This window comes from Pan troglodytes, chromosome 1 (assembly GCF_028858775.2).
Source record: "Pan troglodytes isolate AG18354 chromosome 1, NHGRI_mPanTro3-v2.0_pri, whole genome shotgun sequence".
NCBI lineage: Eukaryota > Metazoa > Chordata > Mammalia > Primates > Hominidae > Pan > Pan troglodytes.
The window spans coordinates 65,516,892-65,540,198 of record NC_072398.2 but is presented as its reverse complement, the minus strand read 5'-3'; the positions used below and the strand labels follow the sequence as shown (position 1 = coordinate 65,540,198).

General features: G+C 46.4%; 1 protein-coding gene across 3 annotated transcripts in view; it reads right to left on the bottom strand.

The window, feature by feature from the left end:
- Positions 1-438: 438 nt before the first annotated feature.
- Positions 439-23,307, bottom strand: part of NCF2 (neutrophil cytosolic factor 2) — a 36,979-nt gene continuing 14,110 nt past the window's right edge. For all 3 annotated transcript variants that reach the window (XM_054656620.2, XM_016933934.3, XM_016933950.3), the window contains exons 4-16: positions 22,499-22,607; positions 19,387-19,521; positions 18,085-18,192; positions 15,680-15,739; positions 14,041-14,084; positions 12,103-12,244; positions 11,819-11,887; positions 10,606-10,681; positions 8,899-8,924; positions 8,337-8,488; positions 8,098-8,209; positions 4,965-5,142; positions 439-1,102 (exon numbers count right to left, since the gene is read on the bottom strand). In XM_054656620.2, coding sequence (XP_054512595.1) covers positions 990-1,102; positions 4,965-5,142; positions 8,098-8,209; positions 8,337-8,488; positions 8,899-8,924; positions 10,606-10,681; positions 11,819-11,887; positions 12,103-12,244; positions 14,041-14,084; positions 15,680-15,739; positions 18,085-18,192; positions 19,387-19,521; positions 22,499-22,607 — 1,324 coding nt within the window. In that variant the 3' untranslated portion in view covers positions 439-989. The remainder of the gene's footprint in view (positions 1,103-4,964; positions 5,143-8,097; positions 8,210-8,336; positions 8,489-8,898; positions 8,925-10,605; positions 10,682-11,818; positions 11,888-12,102; positions 12,245-14,040; positions 14,085-15,679; positions 15,740-18,084; positions 18,193-19,386; positions 19,522-22,498; positions 22,608-23,307) is intronic.

The window sequence follows — 23,307 nt, the reverse complement described above, 5'->3', positions numbered from 1 at the left end:
CACTGATACTTACCATTGTGGTATAGTTGCCTGCAGAATTCAACATAGTAACATGCTGTACAGGTTTGTAGCCTAGGAGTAGTAGGCTATACCTGGTAACCTAGCTGTGTAGTAGGCTATACCATCTAGTCTTGTGTAAGTGCACTCTAGATGAGTTTGCACATTTCTCAGATCATGTCTCCATTGTGAAGCAGTGCATAACTGTATTACGAAGTGTCAGCTAACAAGATACTACTTACGAACTAGCTTCATGAACACCGCTGCTTTTCATCACTTAAATGTTGGTGATTGATATATATTCAGTATTGAGTTCTTAACACATGTTCCTCTCTGAGAATGTACAAAGGTATGGAATTCTATTAATTCTCTGTGGAATTGAGTGTTGTAGTCCATGAGAACCTAACTCAGTCTAGGTTCTGTTTAAGCAACAAGACGTAATGAAAAAAGAAAACAAGTTTATTTGTATATGCCTTATGAGTAACCTATAAGGTTACTTCAAGCCTTAAGAGCCAATTACAGTAATGGTTCAGAAACATGAATATTTGTACTTACTCCTTGGGCCTGGACTTGGGTGTCTTGTTTTTGTAAGATGATAGGTTTTTTTTATTGCGGTATGACACAGAAAAGTGCACCAAATGTACAGCTTGATGAATGTTTACAGTGTGAACACAGCTGGCTAGCTAGCACTCAGAGCAAGAAACAGGATCAGTACCTGGAAGACCCTCTCGTGCCCTTTCCAGACACTTCCATCCACTTATCCTCTCCCCTAACTCCTCCATTCACCTGTCCCCATCTCCTCACCCACTGTGCCCCAGGAAATCATCCTGGGTACTCACATCATCGTCTAGTAGGTTAAATTTTAACAGGGAATAAATAGTTAACAGTTCCAAACTGTAATGTCTCAGTACAGTATACAGCAGAAGGGTGCTAAATCTTACAAACAAGTAATAGGGCTTCATTTTCTTCAGCTTTGTAGTTTGTGAAACATCCTAGACTTCTCTCCGAGTGCTTTCCAAATCTGTAGTTGCGCATTCTTCAACAAAAACTTTGGGGAAAATGCCCACCTTCCCTTTGCACTCCCCTTCCAGCCATTCTTCATTCACTGATAAAAGGAAAAATACACATGGATTTCTAAAACCACTGTAGGAAGATTACCCTGTCTGGCTATTCCACACAGAATTTGTTATCGGTCACCCTTCCCCACCCCTAATTGTGATCAACAGGGAAAAGACAGTATTGCAAAGTGGTTTGAGAGTGAACACAGGGTTTAACCATCTTATTGATCTGTCTTAAACATGATAATGAGCAAAATGAAGAAGGATAAATTATGTTTTTCAAAAAGTTACCAGATAGAGAAGAAGGGTCAAAGAAATTGAACAACGAATCCTTAAATAGAATTTCTGTCCTTTCCCCACCCCCAACCTTGACAGGGTCTCACTGCCACCCAGGCTGGAGTGCAGTGGCACAATCTGGGCTTACTGCAACCTCTGCCTCCTGGGCTCAAGTAATCCTCCCACCTCAGACTCCCAAGTAACTGCAACTACAGGCTGTGCCACCACGCTTGGTTAATTTTTGTATTTATTAGAGACAGGATCTCGCCATGTTGCTCAGGCTGGTCTCAAACTCCCGGGCTCAAGTGATCCACCCAACTCAGCCTCCCAAAGTGCTGTGGTGATAGGGATGAGCCACCGTGCCTGGCCCAATTTTTTAAGAGAGGAGAGAATTTTACCTGCGCTTTGTTGGGAATCTTTGTTTTGACTACAGAAAAGGGACATGCCATTGGTTAAATATATTAAAAATGAAAGTTCTTTAGTAAACTTTCTTCTTTTCACTGAACTCCATTAAACAGGTGAGTTGGAGCTAGTGATGGGTTAGTACATGTTTGTTAAATATAAAGATTTTAATAGCTCCTACTCAGAGCCTTTAATAGAGTGCAGGCATTGTACTTAAAAAATATATTCAGACTTCATAATAACTTGTAGGTATCCATATTTTACTAAGGAAAAGGAGACCCAGAGAGATGAATAGTTTGTTCAGAGCCATTCTGCCAGTAAAAATCAGACAACTTAGGTATAATCTCCAAAGCCCACCTACCTGACCACACAGCCAGTTCAGAAGTTTGTCTTTGTACATCTAGATCAGACATTAAGGCACTGGTGCCTGGATCCTGCCCCCAGAAATTTTGCTTTAATGTGTGGTGTGACTGGGCAGCAGTTTTTTCAAAAGTTCCCTTAGGTAATTCTAACTGCAAATCACTGTCTTGATTCTTCTTACAGGGTAGGTCGTGGACTGGAAGCATATTAGAAATGAAAAATCCCAGATCCAAACCAGAGTCAGAATCCATTTAGGAAGACCCGCAGGTGATTCACATGCACATTAAAGTTTGAGAAACACTTTGTAGATGAGACCATCTCATAACTTGAATGCAATTGAACTCCCCTCTGTCCTACCCTGACTGCTAAATTCTGTTTTCTGTTGAAGTGCTACAATATGGGTATTTCCTCAACTTAGACTTGTACAGATAGGTCATAGTAAGACGCATACTGGCTTCTCTCCATATCTACCCAAAAGGTTGTTTTAGTGTGTTCTTTCATTGTATTCCTGCTCCCTCTCCCAAACTCCAGACAATTGAGCTGGTTGGTTGATTTAGGCACCTTGAAAGTGGCACTTGGAGGTGTTCAACCCAGTTCCTCCCACTGAGTTACCATTCTCTCTTGTTGGAACACTCTGCTTCTATATTACTACTACTCATATTTTTTTTTTTTTTTTGAGACAGCATCTCACTCTGTTGCCCAGACTGGGGTGCAAAGGTGCAATCTTGACTCACTGCAAGCTCCATGTCCCCAGTTCAAGTGATTCTCCTGCCTCAGCCTCCCAAGGAGCTGGAACTACAGGTGCACGCCACCACGCCTGGCTAATTTTTTTATTTTTAGTAGAGATGGGGTTTCACCATGTTGGCCAGGCTGGTCTCAAATCCTGACCCCAAGTGATCCACTCACCTTGGCCTCCCAAAGTGCTGGGGTTACCAGCATGAGCCACCACGCCCAGCCTATACTACTCATATTTTTAATTAATTGCTACACACTTGTTGTATACTCTCTCTACCCCCATTAACTTTTTTTTTAATTTTAATTTTTTTGTTTTTGTTTTTGTTTTTGTTTTGAGACTGAGTCTCACTCTGTAACCCAGGCTGGAGTGCAGTGGCACAATCTCAGCTCACTGCAACCTCCTCCTCCTGGGTTCAAGAGATTGTCCTGCCTCAGCCTCCTGAGTAGCTGGGATTACAAGCACCTACCACTATACCCGGCTAATTTTTGTATTTGTAGCAGAGACAGAGTTTCACCATGTTGGCCAGGCTGGTCTTGAACTCCTGACCTCAAGCAGTCAGCCCACGTTGACCTCCCAAGGTGCTGGGATTACAGGCATAATCCACTGCACCCGGCCTATTTTTATTTTTTTTAAGACAGAGTCTCGCTCTGTCACCCAGGCTGGAGGGCAGTGGTGCAATCTCGGCTCACTGCAACCTCCACTCCCGGGTTCAAGCGATTCTCTTGCCTCAGCCTCCCTAGCAGCTGGGACTACAGATGTGCATCACCACGCCCAGCTAATTTTTACATTTTTAGTAGAGATGGGGTTTCACCATGTTGGCCAGGCTGGTCTTGAACTCCTGGCCTCAAGTGATCCACCACCTCAGCCTCCCAAAGTGCTGGGATTACAGGTGTGAGCCACCACGCCCGGCCTACCCTCATTAACTTTAAAATTTCCCCCTCTCTTTGTCTGTTGGATTTTCTGTTATAATTGATGGTAGTTTTTCACTGCTTTGCATTGGTAGTGCACAGACTCAGCGTATGAGCAGGGCTTTTATGACGGGACTTTTTTGTGTCCAGGTAGAGAATTAGGCTGGCAAACCACGAGTTGGAATGGTGCTTCTTAGAGTGTAGGCAGTAGACCAGCATCACCTGGAAACTTGGTAGAAATGCAAGTTGGTGGGCCCCACCCCAGACCTGAATCAGAATCTCTGGAGGGTGGGCCCAGGAATTGATTTAACAAACTCTTCCAGGGATCCTTAGAACTCTCCACTTTTAAGAGGTGGGTCTTGCTGTGTTGCCCAGGCAACAGCCTTGAACTCCTGGCCTCAAGTGATCCTCCTACCTCAGCCTCCCTAGTGGCTAGGATTACAGGCATGCTGTTTCAATTTTTAGTCTGTTCATTCCAAACGAATCAAGAAAGTCACCAGAGACACAGGATAGTTCTGAATAGCTGGTTTTTAAGGAAAAATTTACCTACTTTTCTCTTTGAAAAGTACATTAATTCAAAGAACTATGGTTTGCAGAAGGTCATACAGCTTGATGCAAAGGCAAAGTGATTCCAGCCCAATTTGTTACCTCTGGGAATGAGAATCCATGGTTTCCAAAGCATACTCCTCTTTAATAATCAAGATGTTTATCGCCGGCCAGGTGCGGTGGCTCATGCCTGTAATCTCAGCACTTTAGGAGGCCGAGGCAGGTGGATCACTTGAGGCCAGGAGTTTGAGACCAGCCTGGTCAACATGGCAAAACCCCATCTCTACTAAATACACAAAAATTAGCTAGGCATGGTGGTGGGCGCCTGTAATCCTAGCTACTCAGGAGGCTGAGGCAGGAGAATTGCTTGAACCCAGGAGGGGGAGGTTGCAGTGAGCCGAGATTGCGCCACTGCACTCCAGCCTGGGCAACAGAGGGGGACTCTGTCTCAAAAACAAAAACAAAACAACTCAGCTTCTTGTTGCTTTCCTGGCTACTAGAGCAATAGACAGGGAAAGTCTGAGTGCTCAACTTTGCTCCCTCCAGCTAGATGCTAGGAAGGAGGTTGAAAACACTGGCTAAAGTTTTGTTTGTAGATTATTGATATTTTCTTCTCTCTGCCCTTGACCTTGTTTCTGCTAACATGTAAATTTGTTTCTATAATCTTGGAGTAGCACTTACCCTTTGATAACACCAGGATTATATCCCCTTCCTGAAACTCCAGGTCCTCTGGTTGGGTAGCCTCATAACTGAAGAGTGCCTCCACTTGGCTGCCTTTCTTAAGCTGAGGTTCTGTTGTCTGGTTATTAGCATCAGCTTTTTCACTTTCCTTGGGTTCATCTGGAAAGCCTTGGTCACCCTGAAATAATAAAGGGCCTGTTAATTTTCCCAATTTCCTGCCAAGTGAACACTGAACATCACTAAAGGAAACAGTGAAATGTCAAAGTAGAACCTGGGATATAAACTCATAAAGTTTGTGATCAGTGCCTTGTGTAGAGCTTATATGCTCTTTATGAATACTGGATGGTTGGGTAAATCAGTCCCCAACCTTTTTGGCACAAGGGACCAGTTTCATGGAAGACAGTTTTTAGATGAATGGTGGTGGGTGGTGGGTTGTGGGGTGGTTTCAGGATAAAATTGTTCCACCTCAGATCGTCAGGCATTAGATTCTCATAAAGAGCGTGCGACCTAGATCCCTCGCATGCACAGTTCACAATAGGGTTCACACTCCTATGAGAATCTAATGCTGCTGCTGATCTGACAGGAGGCAGAGCTCAGGCCAGTATACCTGCAGCTCACCTGCTGTGCAGCCCTGTGCTGGCCCGTGGCCTGGAGGTTGGGGACCCCTGCGATAAATGAAACCAAAAGGTCTGCAAAATCATATACAGTCTTAAAATATCTTACTGAAACCTTACAATAATCTTGAGACAGGTAGAATGGACATTCTTATTTCTTTACAGATGGGGACAGAGCCCTAAGTCAAAACTGGCTTTCTTAGCATCAACTCTAACAGCAACACTAGGGACCTTGTTAGAAATGCAGACTTTCAACTCCATCCCAAAACTACTAAATCAGAAACTCCCTGAAGGTGAATCCTGCAATCTGTATTTTAAGTCCTCTAGGGAATTCTGATACTTGCTAAAGTTCAAAAACCACTGCACAATGCCATACTTGTTTTATCTGTAACAACATTTCTTATACATCTTAGACTTATGATCTTAGACTTCTTCCACATTATTGTCACTTTTGCTTCACAAATGAAGGAGAAGGATGCGGTTTCTACAGATGTGAATCATAGAATTTAACAAATCAACATTAGAAATGCTGCTAGGCTTGTATGTACCGAGTGTTATAAGTTCTAGCTTCTTAATATTGTTTGTTGAACGTTGGTATATTTTTATTGAGGCAATACAATGAGGTGGAAATGGCCCTAGAGAGTCCACAGAGAAAGGTTTGTATCCCACCTCCACTGCCTACCAGCTCTGTGTCCCTAAGCAAGCAGTGTAACTTCTCAGAACCTCAGTTACCTCACCTGAAATTGAGGCCAGAAGAATTCAATGAGATGACATACAATAATAGTAGTTGACATTTATTGAACACTTACTCTGTGGCAGTACTCTTCTAAATATGTATAAATATTTAGGCTTGGTTAATGGTAAGTGTTCCTGCATAGAGTAGATGCTTAATAAATGTTAGTTCATTTTATTTTTCTTTCTTTTCTTTTCTTTTTTTTTTTTTTTTTTTTTTTTTTTTTTTTTTGTATTTTTAGTACAGATGGGGTTTCACCATGTTGGCCAGGCTAGAAAACTCCTGACCTCAGGTGATCTGGCCCATCTCGGCCTCCCAAAGTGCTAGGATTTCAGGCATAAACCATACTACCAGGCTCTTTCTTTTTTTTTTTTTTTTTTTTTTGAGACAGAATCTCGCTCTGTCACCCAGACTGGAGTGCAGTGGTATGATACCAGCTCACTGTAACCTCCGCCTCCTGGGTTCAAGCAATTCTGCCTCAGCCTCCCAAGTAGCTGGGACTACAGGTGCACACCACCACACCCAGCTAATTTTTGTATTTTCAGTAGAGATGGGGTTTCACCATGTTGCCTCAGCCTCCCAAAGTGTTGGAATTACAGGCGTGAGCCACTGCACCTGGTTTTCTTTCTCCTAGTAAGTGAAAGCCTGCTTTGTTGCCTCCAAAAGTAATGGATAGTGATAAAGAACATTCAACAGTGACTCCTGAGCCTGGATTAAATTGCAAAAAGATTGTGGGGAGTTTTAAGAGGGTTGGCTATGTGTAGCCACCAAATAAATTGAAGCTCCTGTCAAAGGAAAAAATTTTAATTAAAAAAAAGTTTAAGTGAAGTAGTTCACATTTGGAGCAGAACTCCTTCTAGGAAGAATCTTTAAAAAAAGATGCTGAAGGGGTTAGTCCAAAGACAGACAGCTGGAAAACCTAGAGTGACTTTTCAGACTTCCAAGAGACCCCTTACACTCACACTCACTCTTACCCCCAGGATCCTGGGGCCTTTTGTCTCAGTCAGAGACACCAGGGAGTCTCATCCCCAGTGGCTGTATTTCCTGAAGGCGATTTTCTGAACGGGGAAGATACCTTAAACAGCTTTATACACTGCCCTTTTCTAGGCTCATTCTCTTTCACTCTTCTTCTCCCAGCTCATGTCTGTAATCCCAGCACTTTGGGAGGCCGAGGCAGGTGGATCACAAGGTCAGGAGTTCAAAACCAGCCTAGCCAAGATGGTGAAACCCCGTCTCTACTAAAAATACAAAAATTAGCTGGGTGCAGTGGCAGGTGCCTGTAATCCCAGCTACTCAGGAGGCTGAGGCAGGAGAATTTCTTGAACCTCGGCGGCAGAGGTTTCAGTGAGCCAAGATCACACCCAGCTTGGGCGACAGAGTGAGACTCCATCTCAAAAAAAAAAAAAAAAAGGTGAAGAATGGCTATGAGCTGAGCCTTAAGCTGTGATATGACTTCATTCCAACCTTGCTTGACAGTAATGGATGGGATGTTTGACACAGTCAGGCAGGGAGCTGATGGAGGGGCAGGAGGCTTTCTGTGAGCTCCTGCCCTGCTGGGCCTGCTGTTCTCTTGTGGAAAACTCTCTCCCTGCTGCAAATGGGGTGAGGATGCAGGTAAAAGGGAGGCAGAGCTGTGACTTATTACACACCATATCCCCAACACCACATACACCACAACACCACATTCTGTGTGCACCTAGTACACAGAAGGTGCTTGATAAATGTCAAATTGTTGAGGAAGTGGCTCAGTGGAAATGTAACTTTAGATGCCCCTCACTGCACTCACCACTGTGTTCTCACACCACAGAGTCAGGCAGTAGTTTTTCACCTGGCCCCAGGCATCCTTCATGCTGTCTTCTGAAAGGGGCACCAGCTCATTGCTGTCCCGAGGCCGATAGCTGGGTGGGGATAATGAGTAAGAATCCAGTCAAAGAACATCATCACAAAAACCATCCTCCTCTTCCCTCCTCCAGGCCAGCACAAGGTTCCCACTCTACCCCTCACAGCTGCCTGCCTGGAGCTCACCTCAGCTTAGTGTGTTCCAGCCGGAGCTCCAGTTTCTTAGACACCATGTCCCGGACCTGGCTGTAGGGGAGCCCGGGCTGAGTCTCCATGACTACCGTGTACTTGTAGTGCACCTTGAGTGTGTAGGGCATGGGAACACTGAGCTTCACTTCCTGAGTGGGGAGGAAGCAAAGGGAACTCCTGAGTGTCTGAGGCTTTCTCTCAACATCCTGGATCACCGCAGTTTCGTGATTTGGCACAGGGGGTACCCAATACAGCAGGGGAGAGGCCAATAAGTAACTGGTTTCACAGTAGCCCAAAAGGCCTTCAGAGGTCCTTTAGCCCAACCCTTGCTTGGACAGGAATTCCTACTGAGCAAGATCTGGCCTACTAGCTTGGGTAGTAGGAAGTGTGTGCATGATAGTGGAGGAGGCTATTAAGAGGGTCCCTAGCTCATGGACTCTGTAGGGTAGCAACTGGTTCGACCCTTCCACTGGGGCTCTTCCTATAATCCAGACAGACATGTCTGTGGTTGATAGCCCAAGCTATCCCATCTTCTAACAGTATGAGGGAAAAATGTTACCTTAGGCTCTTCTTTTTGTTTCTGGCCTGAATGGAAAAAGTAGGGAGTAAAACAAAAGAAGATGGTGAATGAACATCCTTGGCCAGCCCCTGCCACACACAGATGAAACCTCTTCAAATAGGGCCCCCAACCTCTTACCCTTTAATTTGTGGGGCAGTTATTAACCTTAGTAAACTGTGGGGAAAATCTCGCCCTGGGGAAGCATGAAGGTCATGAACACATGAACAAACTCAGTCTCTGCTTCTAGGGAGCCTATAGGTAATTACCAAAGGACCGGCATATCCTCACCAACCCACAAGGTTAGCGGGGATCCCAAAGGTCAATTAAACCCACAGGATCCAAAGCAATGAAAATCGGAGTGCAAGGTGAGCCAGAGGCCACAGGAAGAAGTATTAGAGCCACTGATCCTCACCTTATTCTTTATTTTTGTGTATGTTTCCTAAAGTTTATTAATTTAATTAATCTAATCTATTAATCTAATTAACCAATCTAATATTAATCCAATTTATGTAAGAGTAGCATGCATAAAGATATTTACTATAGGGGGTACATGATCAGAGAAGGCCACTGATCTCAAACCTAGCTGATCATTAGAATCACATGGGAAGTTTTTTCTAAAATACAAATTCCCAAGCCCCATTCCAGTCCTAAAAAATCAGAGCCAGTAGCCTAGGACTCTGTATTCACACAATCATCCTAGGTTTATATGTGATCCTTGATGAGCCTCTAGACAAAAGATAACAACAAAAAACCTGTCAAGGACATTGAGCAGGAGCAATGGGAGAAATTTGAATATGGAATATACATTATATAATAGTATCATATGAATGTTTAGTGTCCTAGATACCATGATTCTATTGTGATTATGCAGGAGACTGTGTTTTTGCAGCTGTGTAGGGTGAAGTATCACGAGTCTGTAACTTTTCAACTGGCTCGGGGGAAAAAAATAGAATGGAGCAGGGCGAGTTCATGGTGCAAAATGTTAACAATTGGTGAGTTTAAGTGAAAGATATTCTGATGTTTATTGTATTCTACTGTCAGCTTTTCTGTAGGTTGGACATTTTTCAAAATAAAAATGGGGGAAGGGACATCCCGAGTGATTCTGATGATCAGGCGCGTGTGGCAATCATTGATCTAGAATCTGGCCAACCACTCACTCTGCGTCTCTACCAAGCGCTTATCCAGAATCTGCTTCAAGTGCACTTCCCAAGACAGCCCTCTCCACACTAGGAAACAGCCTTTTAGAGAGAACATTTCCATTTCACATCTGCCCATTGGTTCTTTGTTCATCCTCAGGGCTCCACAGAGCAATTTCTTTTCCAGATACAGTGCCTCAGACATTTGAAAACAGCCACTCCATGCCCCTCAGAGATAAGCATGTATAGTTACTTCACCTTTTCTTCCTGAGACATGGTTTCCGTACCTAATGATCAAGGGGTTTGGTGACTACGTGAGTCACTCAGGAACCAGCTGCATTCACCCAAGCCCCGTGAGTGTTCTGCAGAAGGCAGGGAGAGAGGGCACTGATTTCATGTTTGGGGTGGGTGGTGCAGGAAAGGAGGATTCTGGGGCTGCGTGGTCATTAGCTGAGTGACATGTTGGGAGAAGAAGAAACCAGAATTTCCTGGAAGGCAGGGAGAGGAACTCAGGAAGCAGCCTGGCATGCTGCTGCACCCAGACCTAGGCTGTGGCTCCAGGACCACTCACCTGGTGACAACTGGGGTCTTCCAGGGGCTTTGGAACTAGGAGGAGCTGGGATGTCGGACTCCGGAGAGCTTTCCTCCTGAAGGCAACAGGGAGCGACAGTCAGAACCTTCATTCAAAGTTCCCAGGCAGGGGTGGGTGTGGGGAAACGCCCCTACAGAGACCCCATGTAAAGGAGCCACATGCAGATAACGTCCTAAAAGTTGGAATGGTAGTGACATTTGGGGAAGACGAAGGAAATGTTGGCCAAAAGAGGAGGCAGGGTTGGCCTGATGAAAATGAAAATCACAGTAGAAAGAAGAATCCTAACCCGCTAAAACGCCCTTGCTGCTTTAGCAACTCTTTCAGCCATATTGGAAATCCACTGGCCATGGGGCAGGACTGAGCTCTTGTCTCCACTGCAGAGGGCATTGAGAAAGGAAAAATTCCACTTCTCATTTGCAAGGCATTTGAAGCTTTTCAAAGCATTCGGATATGGTGACTGACCAGGGAGGGCTGAGCTCATATACAACTGGTTGCACAGTCTAGAGACAGACAGGCTCCACTGCCATTGAGTCACTTACAGGGATGCTCAGATCTGACAAAGACAGCTCTCTAGGCCTGGCAGAAGGACAGACTTTTGAAGTGTGAGGGAGGGAGTAGCAGCAGTTTAGAAGCAGTGGCTGGCAAGGCCCACTCTGATTCAAAGCTCTAAGGCAGATCTCATTTTATTATTTTTATTTGTATAGAGGTGGCATCTCTCTTTGCCCAGGCTGGTCTCGAACTCCTGAGTTCAAGTGACCCTCTCACCTCAGCCTTCCAAAGTGCTAGGATTACAGCCATGAGCAACTGCACCTGGCCTCATTTTCTTTCTAATGGCATTGTACCAGCCAACACATTGACTATTCTTCCACGTGAAGCGGACACACCTGGGAAGACCTAACCCGCTCATATACTGTAGGCTTTGCTTCCCAAGTCACTTCTGACCAGGAAGAGTCACAGAGGTGGGTGGGCCCAATGGGACCTACAGATGCCTCCAACTTAGCACATCTGGGCTTTTTTCCCCTCATTCCCAGGTTCAGCTCTGAGTAGCTGGTGCCATCTCAAGGCGGGCTCAAGACTAGTGAATCTTTCTCCAGGGGTCCTGACAACACCGCTTTTACACTGCTTTTCTCCCCTCCAGGGAGAGATCTCTAAAGGGTGAGAGGAAATGGGTCAGGCCTTGGCATCACATTACCTGGGGCTGCTGCTGAGGGTGGATCCGCAGCTCAACTGGTTCAAGGTAGTTGCAGGGAACAAGCCCCTTCTGCAGTGCAGCACCACAGAATCAGAAAGAAAAAAATAAAGATGTGCTCATCAGTACCCACACCACAGAACAGCCCAGAGTCCTGGGGAAGGGATGACGAACAGACAAAATAACTTGGCTGGTCTGCAAAGAAGGCAGCAGATACTGCTCCACAGAGACTGCATTTGCTGCCAGGATCCCATGCCCATCGCACCAGCCCCTGATCCTCTGCATACCTGCCCGTTGAACATGACCGTGGCCCAGTTATCATTGCCCTTCTTCAAGACAAAGACAATGTTCCCTGGCATGACCTGGAGCTCTTCTTGTGTCTCAGGCACAAACCCAAATAGCACACGGTGAGCCTCCCCTTCCAGAGCCCTGCAGAGGATAGACACAAGATTCAGCCCCCATCCCCGCCCATGATGCCATGGCACAAACACACTGAACTTGGAGCCAGGGACTTGGCTCCAGCCTGGCTCTAACTCCACATCTAACTGCTACTGCCGAGGTGACACTGAGCCTGCCTGGGCTCCCAAGAGGTCTCAGTAAGAAACTGGTGTACACCTGCTCATAACCATATATGCAGAGGGGCAAGAATAAAAGCAAAAACCCCACAACACTAGATAGTGAGGACTTACAATCCTTGCCCTCCCTTCTGCTCTGAGGAGGAAGGTCCCTGGCTGTGTCATCTTGGCCAGCTCCCAAGGCTGGGCTGGGGTGGGGTGGATCAGGTGACTGTGGTCAGGGGAACAGCACAAAGCAGAAGTCAGGTGAGAGCCAGCTGGGCCAGAAAGATTGGTGGGAGAGAAGGAAGGAGAAACCACCTAGAACCAGTGTTGGGCCAGGATAGAGAGACCGTGAGCAGGGTAAGTGACAGGGAGCGTGAGGGATGCACATAGAGGGCTCTGAGGCTGCCCAGCTGCTGTGGTGCAGTGTTGGTTCCCTTAAGTCTGACTTCACGCTTTTAGGCTTTGAGGCTCTGATTGGCATCACTTTGGAACGTGTGACTGAGAGGCTGGTGTTCAGGTTGCAGGCTTCCCTCCCTTTACTCCCCACTCTGTTACTTTCCCCTCGGCCCATCCTTGTTTCCAGACATCGTGCCTACTCCTGTAGGGAATACAGGCCCTTCCAGCTGACAGGGAGCTTAGGAATGAGCTCATCCAGCCCCCTCATTTTTGTAGTTGCTTTGGTACTTTTGTCACTTTTTTTTTTTGAGACGGAATCTTGGTCTGTTGCCCAGGCTGGAGTGCAGTGACGTGATCTTGGTTCACTGCAACCTCCACCTCCTGAGTGCAAGTGAGTCTCCTGCCTCAGCCTCCCAAGTAGCTGGGATTACAGGCACATGTCAGTCACCACGCTTAGCTAATTTTTGTATTTTTAGTAGACATGGGGTTTTGCCACATTGGCCTGGCTGGTCTTGAACTCCTGATCTCAAGTGATCCGCCCGCCTCAGTCTCCCAAAGTGCTGTGATTACAGGCATGAGCCACCACGCCTGGCCAATCACTTTTTAAAACCTCCTTTTTGGGTGGGAGGACCAGGCTTGCTTCATCGCTTCGAGAGAATTCTTAAGAAAGCTGTAGGTTATGTCACCCTTTGTTTTTCATCTTACAGAAGAAGGACTTCCTTTTCTTGAGTCCTTCCTCTTTACTTCTTCAGAAAGCATGTGCCGATAGGGAGTGGAAAACACCCACACAGGAAAAAGGACATCATTCTAGATTCCTGACTCCAGAGAGCTCTGGCCTGCCCCCGTCAGAGGGGACTGCAGCCAATGCGAAACCGATCTCCAACCTGAGGTCAGCATCCTGGTCCCCAGGGTAGCTATGTTCCACAGGACACCACTGCCGCTCAGCAACAACCCCTTGCCATGTGGGTGGCTGTGCACGTGGACAGAGGGCCAATGGGACACCACGTAGCTGCAGCCAGGCCCTGATGGCCAGCCCCACCACAGTCAAGACTCCCATCCCCATCATATCATTCCTTTCTAGCCTGACATTCTAGAAGACATTCTTCTAGGCATTCCTTTCTAGCCTGACATTCTAGAAGAAGCCTGACATTCTAGAAAAGTCAACAAGATTAAGACCCTGACCCACCTTCATCTTCTTCCCTCCCTTTCTTGCCATCAGCTCAGGCTTGGCGCTTGGATATTCTGTGTATGGATTTGAATCTAACTTACCTGAAGATCTCTGGGGTTTTCGGTCTGGGTGGAGGCTCAGCTGCCTATTGAACATTCAGGAGAAGTGAAAACGGAAAAGGCAATGAGGGAAAGCAGGGGAGAGACAACAAACGGCTAATGGTAATTTGAGCATTCTTCCAGACCAGAAAATCAAATAATGCATTTCTGACTGATAAGAACACTGTCTAGGAAGAGGGCACAGTCACCCTGACTAAACACTGGGAAATAACACCTCCTACCAGCTCCCCAGGTGCAGGTTTCATTAGCACAGCAATTCATTTTGAGCCAGAGCTAGTTTCTGGAGGTTAGCAGTCACACAGCAACATGGTGTCACAAGAATGCTTTGACCTTGAGCTCTGTCCTTTTCCCAGGACAGTTTCCAAAAGCTCTGTTCTGTAATTAATGACTACTATGTCACATGACACTTCTGAGTATTTTTAAATTAATTAAAAAAAATTTTTTTTTTGAGATGGAGTTTCACTCTGTCGCCCAGGCTGGAGTGCAGTGGCACGATCTTGGCTCACTGCAACCTCTGCCTCCCTCATTGAAGTGATTCTCCTGCCTCAGCCTCCCATGTTACTGGAATTACAGGCATGTGCCACTACACCCTGCTAATTTTTGTATTTTTAGTAGGGACGGGGGTTTCACCATGTTGGCCAGGCTGGTCTGGAACTCCTGGCCTCAAGTGATCTGCTCACCTCAGCCTCCCAAAATGGCGGGATTATAGGCGTGAGCCACTGCACCTGGCCACTTCTGAGTATTTAAAATTGACACAGGATCCACTGACTGGGCAAGAATCTCCTCCCCTGTTCTACACTGAATACCATGGAATCCAGTTACCTGGGCTGCGTTCCCCTCATGGCCTCTGGCTGAACTGAAGCTCAAGGGACTTCAGCAAGGCTTTCATCAGCTTTATTGTGAAGAAAGAGATCAAGGAATCTAGATCTGGAACATACCTGCCCCCGCTCAGAAAACCGCCCTCTGCTAGTGCTGACCAACACTCTTGCCCATCACAGGTTCATTGCCACAGAGTTCGTATTTTCCTTAATGTGTTTTCCCCTCTTTCCTTCACAAGGAAGCTCTGTCTGCATTTCTAGATCCACTATCATCCAGTTCATCTGAGCCCACCTCTCCAAGCCCAGCTTGGGCAGAAAAAGGGTTCACTCTCAGTGCTCTGCCTGTGTTCCCGAAGGAAACCCCTGCACATGAGCAGATGGGTAGAGCCAGGAGAGCCCAAACCTCAGGCCCAGGCCCCACAGGGTTCCCCACTTGCCCCTGTACTCAAGAAGAGGCTTTGTTAATAAGCCTTCCATAGCTTGTGTTTCAGCTTCCTGAGAGAATAGTTGAGGCTTCAGAGAGAGGATCAGCAGATCTCTTTAGAGATGTGAAGACCGGCATTTGTGGGGAAGCAGGAGAGTTAGCTTCAGAGGACTTGGGGTGAAGCCTGACACTGCCTTATTTCCTCACCAGCCATGGAAACCAGGACTGAGAGAGGGTAGGCAGATCCCTCAGCTGCACTGAGGGCCACTTGAAGGAGCCCTTACAATAAGGCAACTCAGCACACACAGTCTCTCGAATTGAATGCTTCAGAGAAAGCTCTCGAGACCTAGGTCCATGGAGAAGGTCAGGACTGCCTTACCTGTGGTTGCAGAGGGGCAAACCCAGAGAAACTGTCTTGATCCACCACAGATGCCACGACCTAAAATCAAGGACAGGAGGGTGTGAGGCTCTGCCAGCACTGTTTCCATTCTTCTGGGTCTCCCTCTTTGCTCATGCCCTAGACCTGTTCTTATGTGAGCCTGGTTTCAGACATGGACAGTAACTAAGGATTAGATTCCTGAGCCTCTGGATTAGGATTTCAGCAACTGAAGAAACAAGCATTCACCCCACCCCTGCTAACACAGGCTTGCTTTCTTCTCTCTTAAAAAAGAAATGTTTTTATTGAGGTGCAATTTGTATAACATCAAATTATCTTTTTTTTTTTTTTTTTTTTGAGACGGAGTCACGCTCTGTTACCCAGACTGGAGTGCAGTGGCGTGATCTCAGCTCACTGCAACCTCTGCCTTCCAGGTTCAAGTGATTCTCCTGCCTCAGCCTCCCGAGTAGCTGATATTACAGGCACCCACCACCATGCCCGGCTAATTTTTGTATTTTCAGTAGAGACAGGTTTTCACCATGTTGGCCAGGCTGGTCTGAAACTTCTGACCTCAGGTGATCTACCCATCTCAGCCTCCCAAAAGTGCTGGGATTATAGGCATGAGCCACCACGCCCAGCCCAAATTAATCATTTTAAAGTGAATGATTCAGTGGCATTTATCACATTCACAATGCTGTGCAACTACTGCCTCTCTCTAATTCCAAAATATTTTCATCACCTCAGAAGAAAATGCTGTACCCATTAAGCAGTGTGTCCACACTCCCCTTTCCCCTAAACTGGCAACAACCAGTTTGCTTTCTGTGACTGACTTGAGCCCTCTTCTCTGAGTTTTAAAAATCAGATTTAAAGCTAGCTTTATTCACAAATATGCTTAAACTATAGATAATTTTCATCATTCATTCATATAATCAAAACATTTTTGCTGAGAGCTGTTATGTGTCTAGCACTGTGCCAGGCTGTGAGGACTCAGTGGAGATCAAGCAGACATGGTCTCTGCTCTCTCAGTGCTTAGAGGCTGCACCAGATATTTCCTATAAACGGAATTGTACAACATGTGGCCTTTCATGTCTGGCTTCCTTCACATAGCATAATGTTTTCAAGGTCCATCCATGTTGTATCATGAATCATACTCCATTCCTTTTTATGGCTGCGTAGTATTCTGTTGCATGGATATATCACATTTTGATTACTCATTCATCAGTTGATAGATATTTGGAGGGCTTCCACTCACCCAGGCTTTCTTGACCTCTGCTGCTATGCTAGACCCAGCTACCCGACCACTGGGCAACTTTAGCCCTATGAATGTGTCAAGTCAAATGTGGTTTTGGAAGGGCACTGCTGACTCACTTCAGACCATGTCTGAAAGAATTTAAGACTTGGATTTATTATTATTATTACTATTTTGAGATGGAGTTTCATTCTTGTTGCCCAGGCTGGAGTGCAATGGCGTGATCTCAGCTCACTGCAACCTCCACCACCCGGATTCAAGCGATTCTCCTGCCTCAGCCTCCCAGGTAGCTGGGATTACAGGCATGCACCGCAGCACCCGGCTAATTTTGTATTTTTAGTAGAGATGGGGTTTCACCATGTTGGCCAGCCTGGTCTTGAACTCCTGACCTCGTGATCCACCTGCCTCAGCCTCCCAAAGTGCTGGGATTACAGGCATGAGTCACCATGCACAGCCAAGAACTGGATTTAGAAGAAGTCCAATTTAAGACATAGTCTAAACATAGGGCTGTGGAAGTGGGGAAAGACTCCTCAGCCCACTAAAACGTGAACTACAAGGAGCATTAATCCAAGAGGATCCCATGCTGATCTCTTTCCCTAACATGTTCTCTTCATATTTATTTTTATTTTTTAGAAACAGAGTCTCAATCTGTTGCCCAGGCTAGAGTACAGTGGTGCAATCATAGCTCACTGTAGCCTTGAACTCCTGGGCTCAAGTGATCCTCTCACCTCAGCCTCTCCACTAGCTAGGCTGGTCTCAAACTCCTGGCCTCAAGTGATCCTCCCACTTCAGCCTTCCAAAGCACTGGGATTACAGGCATGAGCTACCCTGCCTGGCCCTCTCTTCACATTTAGTGAGCTCCTCATGGCTGTGTTTTCCCTCCATTGGCTCAGTCCCTAAGACTCAGCATCCTGTGAGTAACCCTGTGGCTCTCACCCAGGGTCGAGCTGGAAGGGAGAAATGGGAGCAGCTTGGAGAAAATAAACTAGACATGGTTGCCTATCTTTCAGCCAAACCTCTGTCCTATAAACAAGTCTCTCATTGCCATCCCAGGGACAGAGCCACAAGGAGGCTACCCTCTTCTCAAGAGTCCCTCCCACCTTGCTCCACATGGCCCGGGCCACAGGAGACTCAGGGGAAGCCGAGCAATCCCACCTACCGTCGCCTTGCCTAGGTAATCCTTCTTGGCCAGCTGAGCCACTTGTCTCTCATTTGGTCGAAACAGCCTGCCCACAGGGATCACCACTGGCTCATATAGCTTCTGCTTCTGTAACACAGAAAACGTAGCATTTCCTTATGTGAAAATGGGGGTGACAATGCTTGTCCTGCCTCCCTCAGTGAATAGATGCAAGAATTCATTGAGATAACCACATAGAAGCCCTTTTCCAAATGAGTGTTGTCATTCCTCTAGGGTGTTAAGGTAGGAACCCTTGGTTTCAATACCACCTTCTGCTGCGAGGCCACGTGGACATTGCTGCTATTTGTTGCTATTCAGCACCCTCTTTTCCCAGAGGAACTGCTCCTCTCCCACTCTGTGTGCTGTCCATGGGGTTCTCTCATGGTGTAGAGGGCACCACCACGACAAGGCTGGCCCGGGATCAAGCAAGGCTCATGACAGTGCTCCCTTGGATGTGTGTTTGCTGATGAGGATAGACATATAAAGACTGACTTGAGTCCTCTTCCCTGTGTTTTAAAAATCAGATTTAAAGCTAGCCTTATTCACAAATATGCTTGAACGATAAATAGTTTTTATCACTCATTCACAAAATCAAAACATATTTTAGGCAGGTGCGGTGGCTCATGCCTGTAATCCCTGCACTTTGGGAGGCCAAGGAGGGCAGATCACCTGAGGTCAGCAGTTCGAGACCTGCCTGGCCAACATGGCAAAACCCCGTCTCTATTAAAAATACAAAAATTAGCCAGGCATGGTGGCATGCACCTGTAATCCCAGCTACTTGGGCGGCTGAGGCAGCAGAATTGCTTGAACCCAGGAGGCAGAGGCTGCAGTGAGCTGAGATCACGCCACTGCACTCCAGGCTGGGCAACAGAGCGAGACTCCATCTCAAAACAAAACAAAACATTTTTGCTGAGAGCTGTTATGTGCCTAGCACTGTGCCAGGCTGTGAGGACTCAGTGGTGATCAAGCAGACATGGACTCTGCCCTCTCAGTGCTTAGAGTCTGTGCAGCACTGCTCTAGCATCCAATATCCTGTTCTCCTGCATTGCCAAGGAGCCCCACTCCAAGGGTGGTGTGATGCCGGGGCTCTGCCATCCCATACTCTAGGACTCAGCTTCTCAGCACAGATTCAAGATCTTAAGTGGAACTATACCCTAAGATCAGTGTTACCCAGACTCACAGAAAGTAAAAGCACCACTTTTATGGCTTCTCAATGGCATGTCCTCTGAGACAAATGAGAATCCAGTGACATCCTCTCAACACCTGCATCACCAATACGCTTACCCAGACACACTCCATCGCCTTGTCGATTTTGGAATGTCTGGGCTCAGACTTCATGCTCGTGGCCAATGCTAACTGTTCTTCAGCTTTTTTCCATTCCTCCTTCTTGGCATACATGAAAGCAATGTTATATAACACCTAGAAAAGTACAGACCGCAACATAAAACTTGAGACTACTCCAAATCAAGGTGCCAGGGAAAGGCTCACACGTATACTCTGAGAATGTTGCCTGGTAGCCTTTCTCCCTTTCTCAGCTCTCCTGGGAATATCTAAAATATAGTGCAATTAGTCTTGCTATTGAGTTATGTCAAACACAAACATGGTGTTAAGAAAACACCATGGAATGCGTAAATGCAACATCATTTGTACTCTTCCAACAACGAAATAGGTCAGGAAGGGACAAGAATTATTGTATACAGTGTGTTCAAACCAGGTTAAAAAAAGGAAGAAGAATTGTTGTGTTGTTTTAGTATGAGTTGCTTTAGTAAAAGAGTGACTTGCTCAAGGCCCCTTCTAGAGGCAGACACAGGGTTGGGAATAAAATACAGGTGTGTGGTCTTCCAGTCCACCTCCTGCCACTGTACCTAGGCTGAAACACTGGACAGGTACAGAGCCGGAAGATGGATCAAGATGCAACCTCCTGTACCAGCACCAGCAGAACCTGGCCCAGACCATGTGAGTAACAAGACTAATGTAGCAACACAGGCCAGGCGCAGTGGCTCACGCCTGTAATCCCAGCACTTTGGGAGGCCAAGGCGGGTGAATCACTTGAGGTCAGGAGTTTGAGATCAGCCTGGCCAACATGGAGAAACCCTGTCTCTACTAAAAATACAAAAATTAGCTGGGCATGGTGGCAGGCACCTGTAATCTCAGCTACTTGGAGGCTGAAGCAGGAGAATTGCTTGAACCCAGAAGACAGAGGTTAGCACAGAAGCCAGGGGCACCTTCACCTCAGGTGGGGAGGGAATGGTAAATGCAACAGTGTCATACTTTTCCAGGTCTTGAGTTGGGCTGTGGTTCTTGAGTGTTTATTTTACTATTGTGCTTCACAATTTACACACAGAATCAAATAATCGTTTGGATGCATTACCAAGATCTAAAAAATGGCCTGACTGAAATAAATTTTTTAAATAGGATATTATGGAAATTAGGGGGTGTGGCATTTGAGGCTAGATTATAAAAGACATTGACACTGTCTTGCTCTTGGGTCACTTGCTCTCAGAGACGCCAGCTGCCATGTCATGACAAGACTTAGGCAGCCCTAGAGAGAAGTTCATGTGGCGAAGAACTGAGGCCTCCTGCCAACAACGACGTGAACTTGCCAAACTCAGACAGGTGGAAGGATTGATGTTTCTGTGGCATTAGTGGCTGGTGCTGAATGGTGGGGGCCAGGATCAACCCCGGAAGTGGAAATCTGGACTCCTTTCAGTCCTATTTCTGAGATTCAATGAGCTACTGCCTTCTGAATTCGTTGGCTTCTCCAGCCCACTCCTGACCTTGTGTGCAGAAAGAAAGAACTCAGATCATTTAAAATTTCCTATTTGGTTCTCAGCCACCTTCTCTTAAGACATTTCTCTACAATCAGTTTTTATGAACTAATGATGAGAAAAACCTTGACACTCTTCAAAAATAATGATGTGATTCTCAGAAGCCAGGGTCATACCACATCAGGAAGAGAAGGATTATAAGTAGGGAAATGACTGGAAGGTCCCATGTGACAAAGAGGGCCTTAGACCCTGAAAAGTTCAGCTTTACTTGCAGAGAGGGCCACTCAGCCAGTATTTTCTGTCCTCTCAGGGCCATTTTAACCCCAACTCCAGGGGAAACATTCCTTCCATGGAACTGTACTTTGATGCCGCTGTGACATAATCCTTTTTCTAGAGCCACTTGTCCCCCAACTTTCTAATCTGTATAAGTGGCTGTCATTGGCTTATTAGCAATGTCTGGAGGGATTTTAGGTTGTCACATTGGGTGGGGAGTGGTGGTGGCAGTGCTAGTAGCATCTAAAAGCTAGAGATGCTGTCAAAGTTCCCACGATGCGCAGGATGCACCACAACCCCTCTCTCGCCTCTGCCACAATACAAGATTGTCTGGTCCAACATATTAACAGAGCTACAGCTGAGAAACCTTACTTGAGAAGCTGGTCGAATGGCAGCCAATTCCAACTGCAAAGCCCCATCTTCTCAGACTGTGAGACGTGAAGTTAGTTGCTAGCCTGCTGCAGGGTTGGGATGGGGCCATATGTCCCCAGGGGCCGAGGGCGGCTACAGACTCTATTATTAGCCCTGAGCGACCCTGGGAACACTTGACTTCTTGTGCCTGAGAAACTAAAGCAAGGGGACTTTTGTCAGTGATTTTTCTAAAGAAAGGTCTTTGACATTTACAGGAATTTTGGTTTTCAAAACTGCTAGTATATATTTGGAAGTGGGAGGGGTGGGAAGGGCCAACTGGAAAAAGTAAATGAACCTGCAAAGTCAAAGCCAGTCATGTCTCTCCCTTTTGATAATAGAGAAAAGAAGTTGTTTTGCAGAAACCTTTACCTAAATATGTGCCTTGAGCTGTTCTTTGAGCAAGAGGGGACAGATTTATGCCAAATTATCCTCAGTCTCTCTTTAGGTATCAATCAAGTACATGGGGTAAGAACCATGGATAGTAAAGAGTGTGGTCTATAAACTTGGGAACTGAGCAAGGTTCTGGCAGGTCCTGCATGGACAATGAACTCATGATTTTGGATTTGCTAGCAAAATGCTGAACAAATAGCTTGTCAATCTGAAGTGCCAATCAAAACATGCAAATTATCATGAATATTTCCACAAGCCAACACACTCGTGTCCAGCCTCCCTTCAGAGAGCCCAGGGGGCTCATTTTTGCATGGTCCTTTGCGCTTCACATTAATAAAATGTATGACCCCAGGTAACTGATGACAATGCCTTGATGAGCCTGAAATAATCCATCTCAGTCTTTTCTTCAAGGAAAATCTGAGTCTCAAGGCAGAGGAGGCAAAATGGCTTTTCCAAGCTCCTGGAGGTGTCAACAGATCACTGTGCATCTGAACTGTCAGCCATCCATCCAGCCATGATCCCCTCCTGCCCAGGCCAGGCCCTGTTCTCCTTACCTCACAGGCAAACAGCTTGAACTGGAGCCCCAGGATCTTATAGTCTATCAGCTGGTTCCCTCGAAGCTGAATCAAGGCTTCTTTAAGGTCTTTGATAGCCAAATCGTATCTGCAGGACAGAGGGAGAAAATACAGCAGTCTAGTGGATGGAGAAATAAATGCAGCATAAAATGTGAGTCTGCTTCTCCCTTCCCCATCTATTTCACTGGGACAAGAAGCCTTTCAGTTCCTTTTGACCTGTTCTAGTTTTCAGCAACCCTGAGTCCAAGTATTCTATACAACTCCTTGGGAATGGTGTTCCCCCCAGGGCTGTGCCTCAAAGCAACCCTGAGTGCCTCGTCTTGGACAGTCACAGGGAGTTTCTTCTCTATTGACTGCATACAACTGTCACCTTTCTGACAACCTGACTTGTCGCTTTCCGATGCAGCTCTCATTCTCTCTTGAGAGCTCCAAGCAGAGCCAGCACCTGCCCCCTGCCTGTGTCCCTGCAGAGTGTTCAGAGCTGATTTGGAATACTGCTCACTCCTGGCTCCCACCATCAGGCCAGGGCCAGCCTGGCACAGCTTGGAGGGGCCCCTTCTTATAGCTGCCACCATCACCCTCCTGCCCACTGCCTTCGCCAGTGGCTTCTTTTGAGTTCAACTTAGAGCTTGGTTTTGTGGTCTTCTTTGTTTCCTCACCGCCCGCCACTTCTGCCTCCTCCCTACACTTTGGAAAAGAAAAAAAAACAACCACTTATGCTATATAGTATTTCCTCCTTTTTTTTCTTTTTTTTTGAGACAGGGTCTCACTGTATTGCCCAGGCTGGA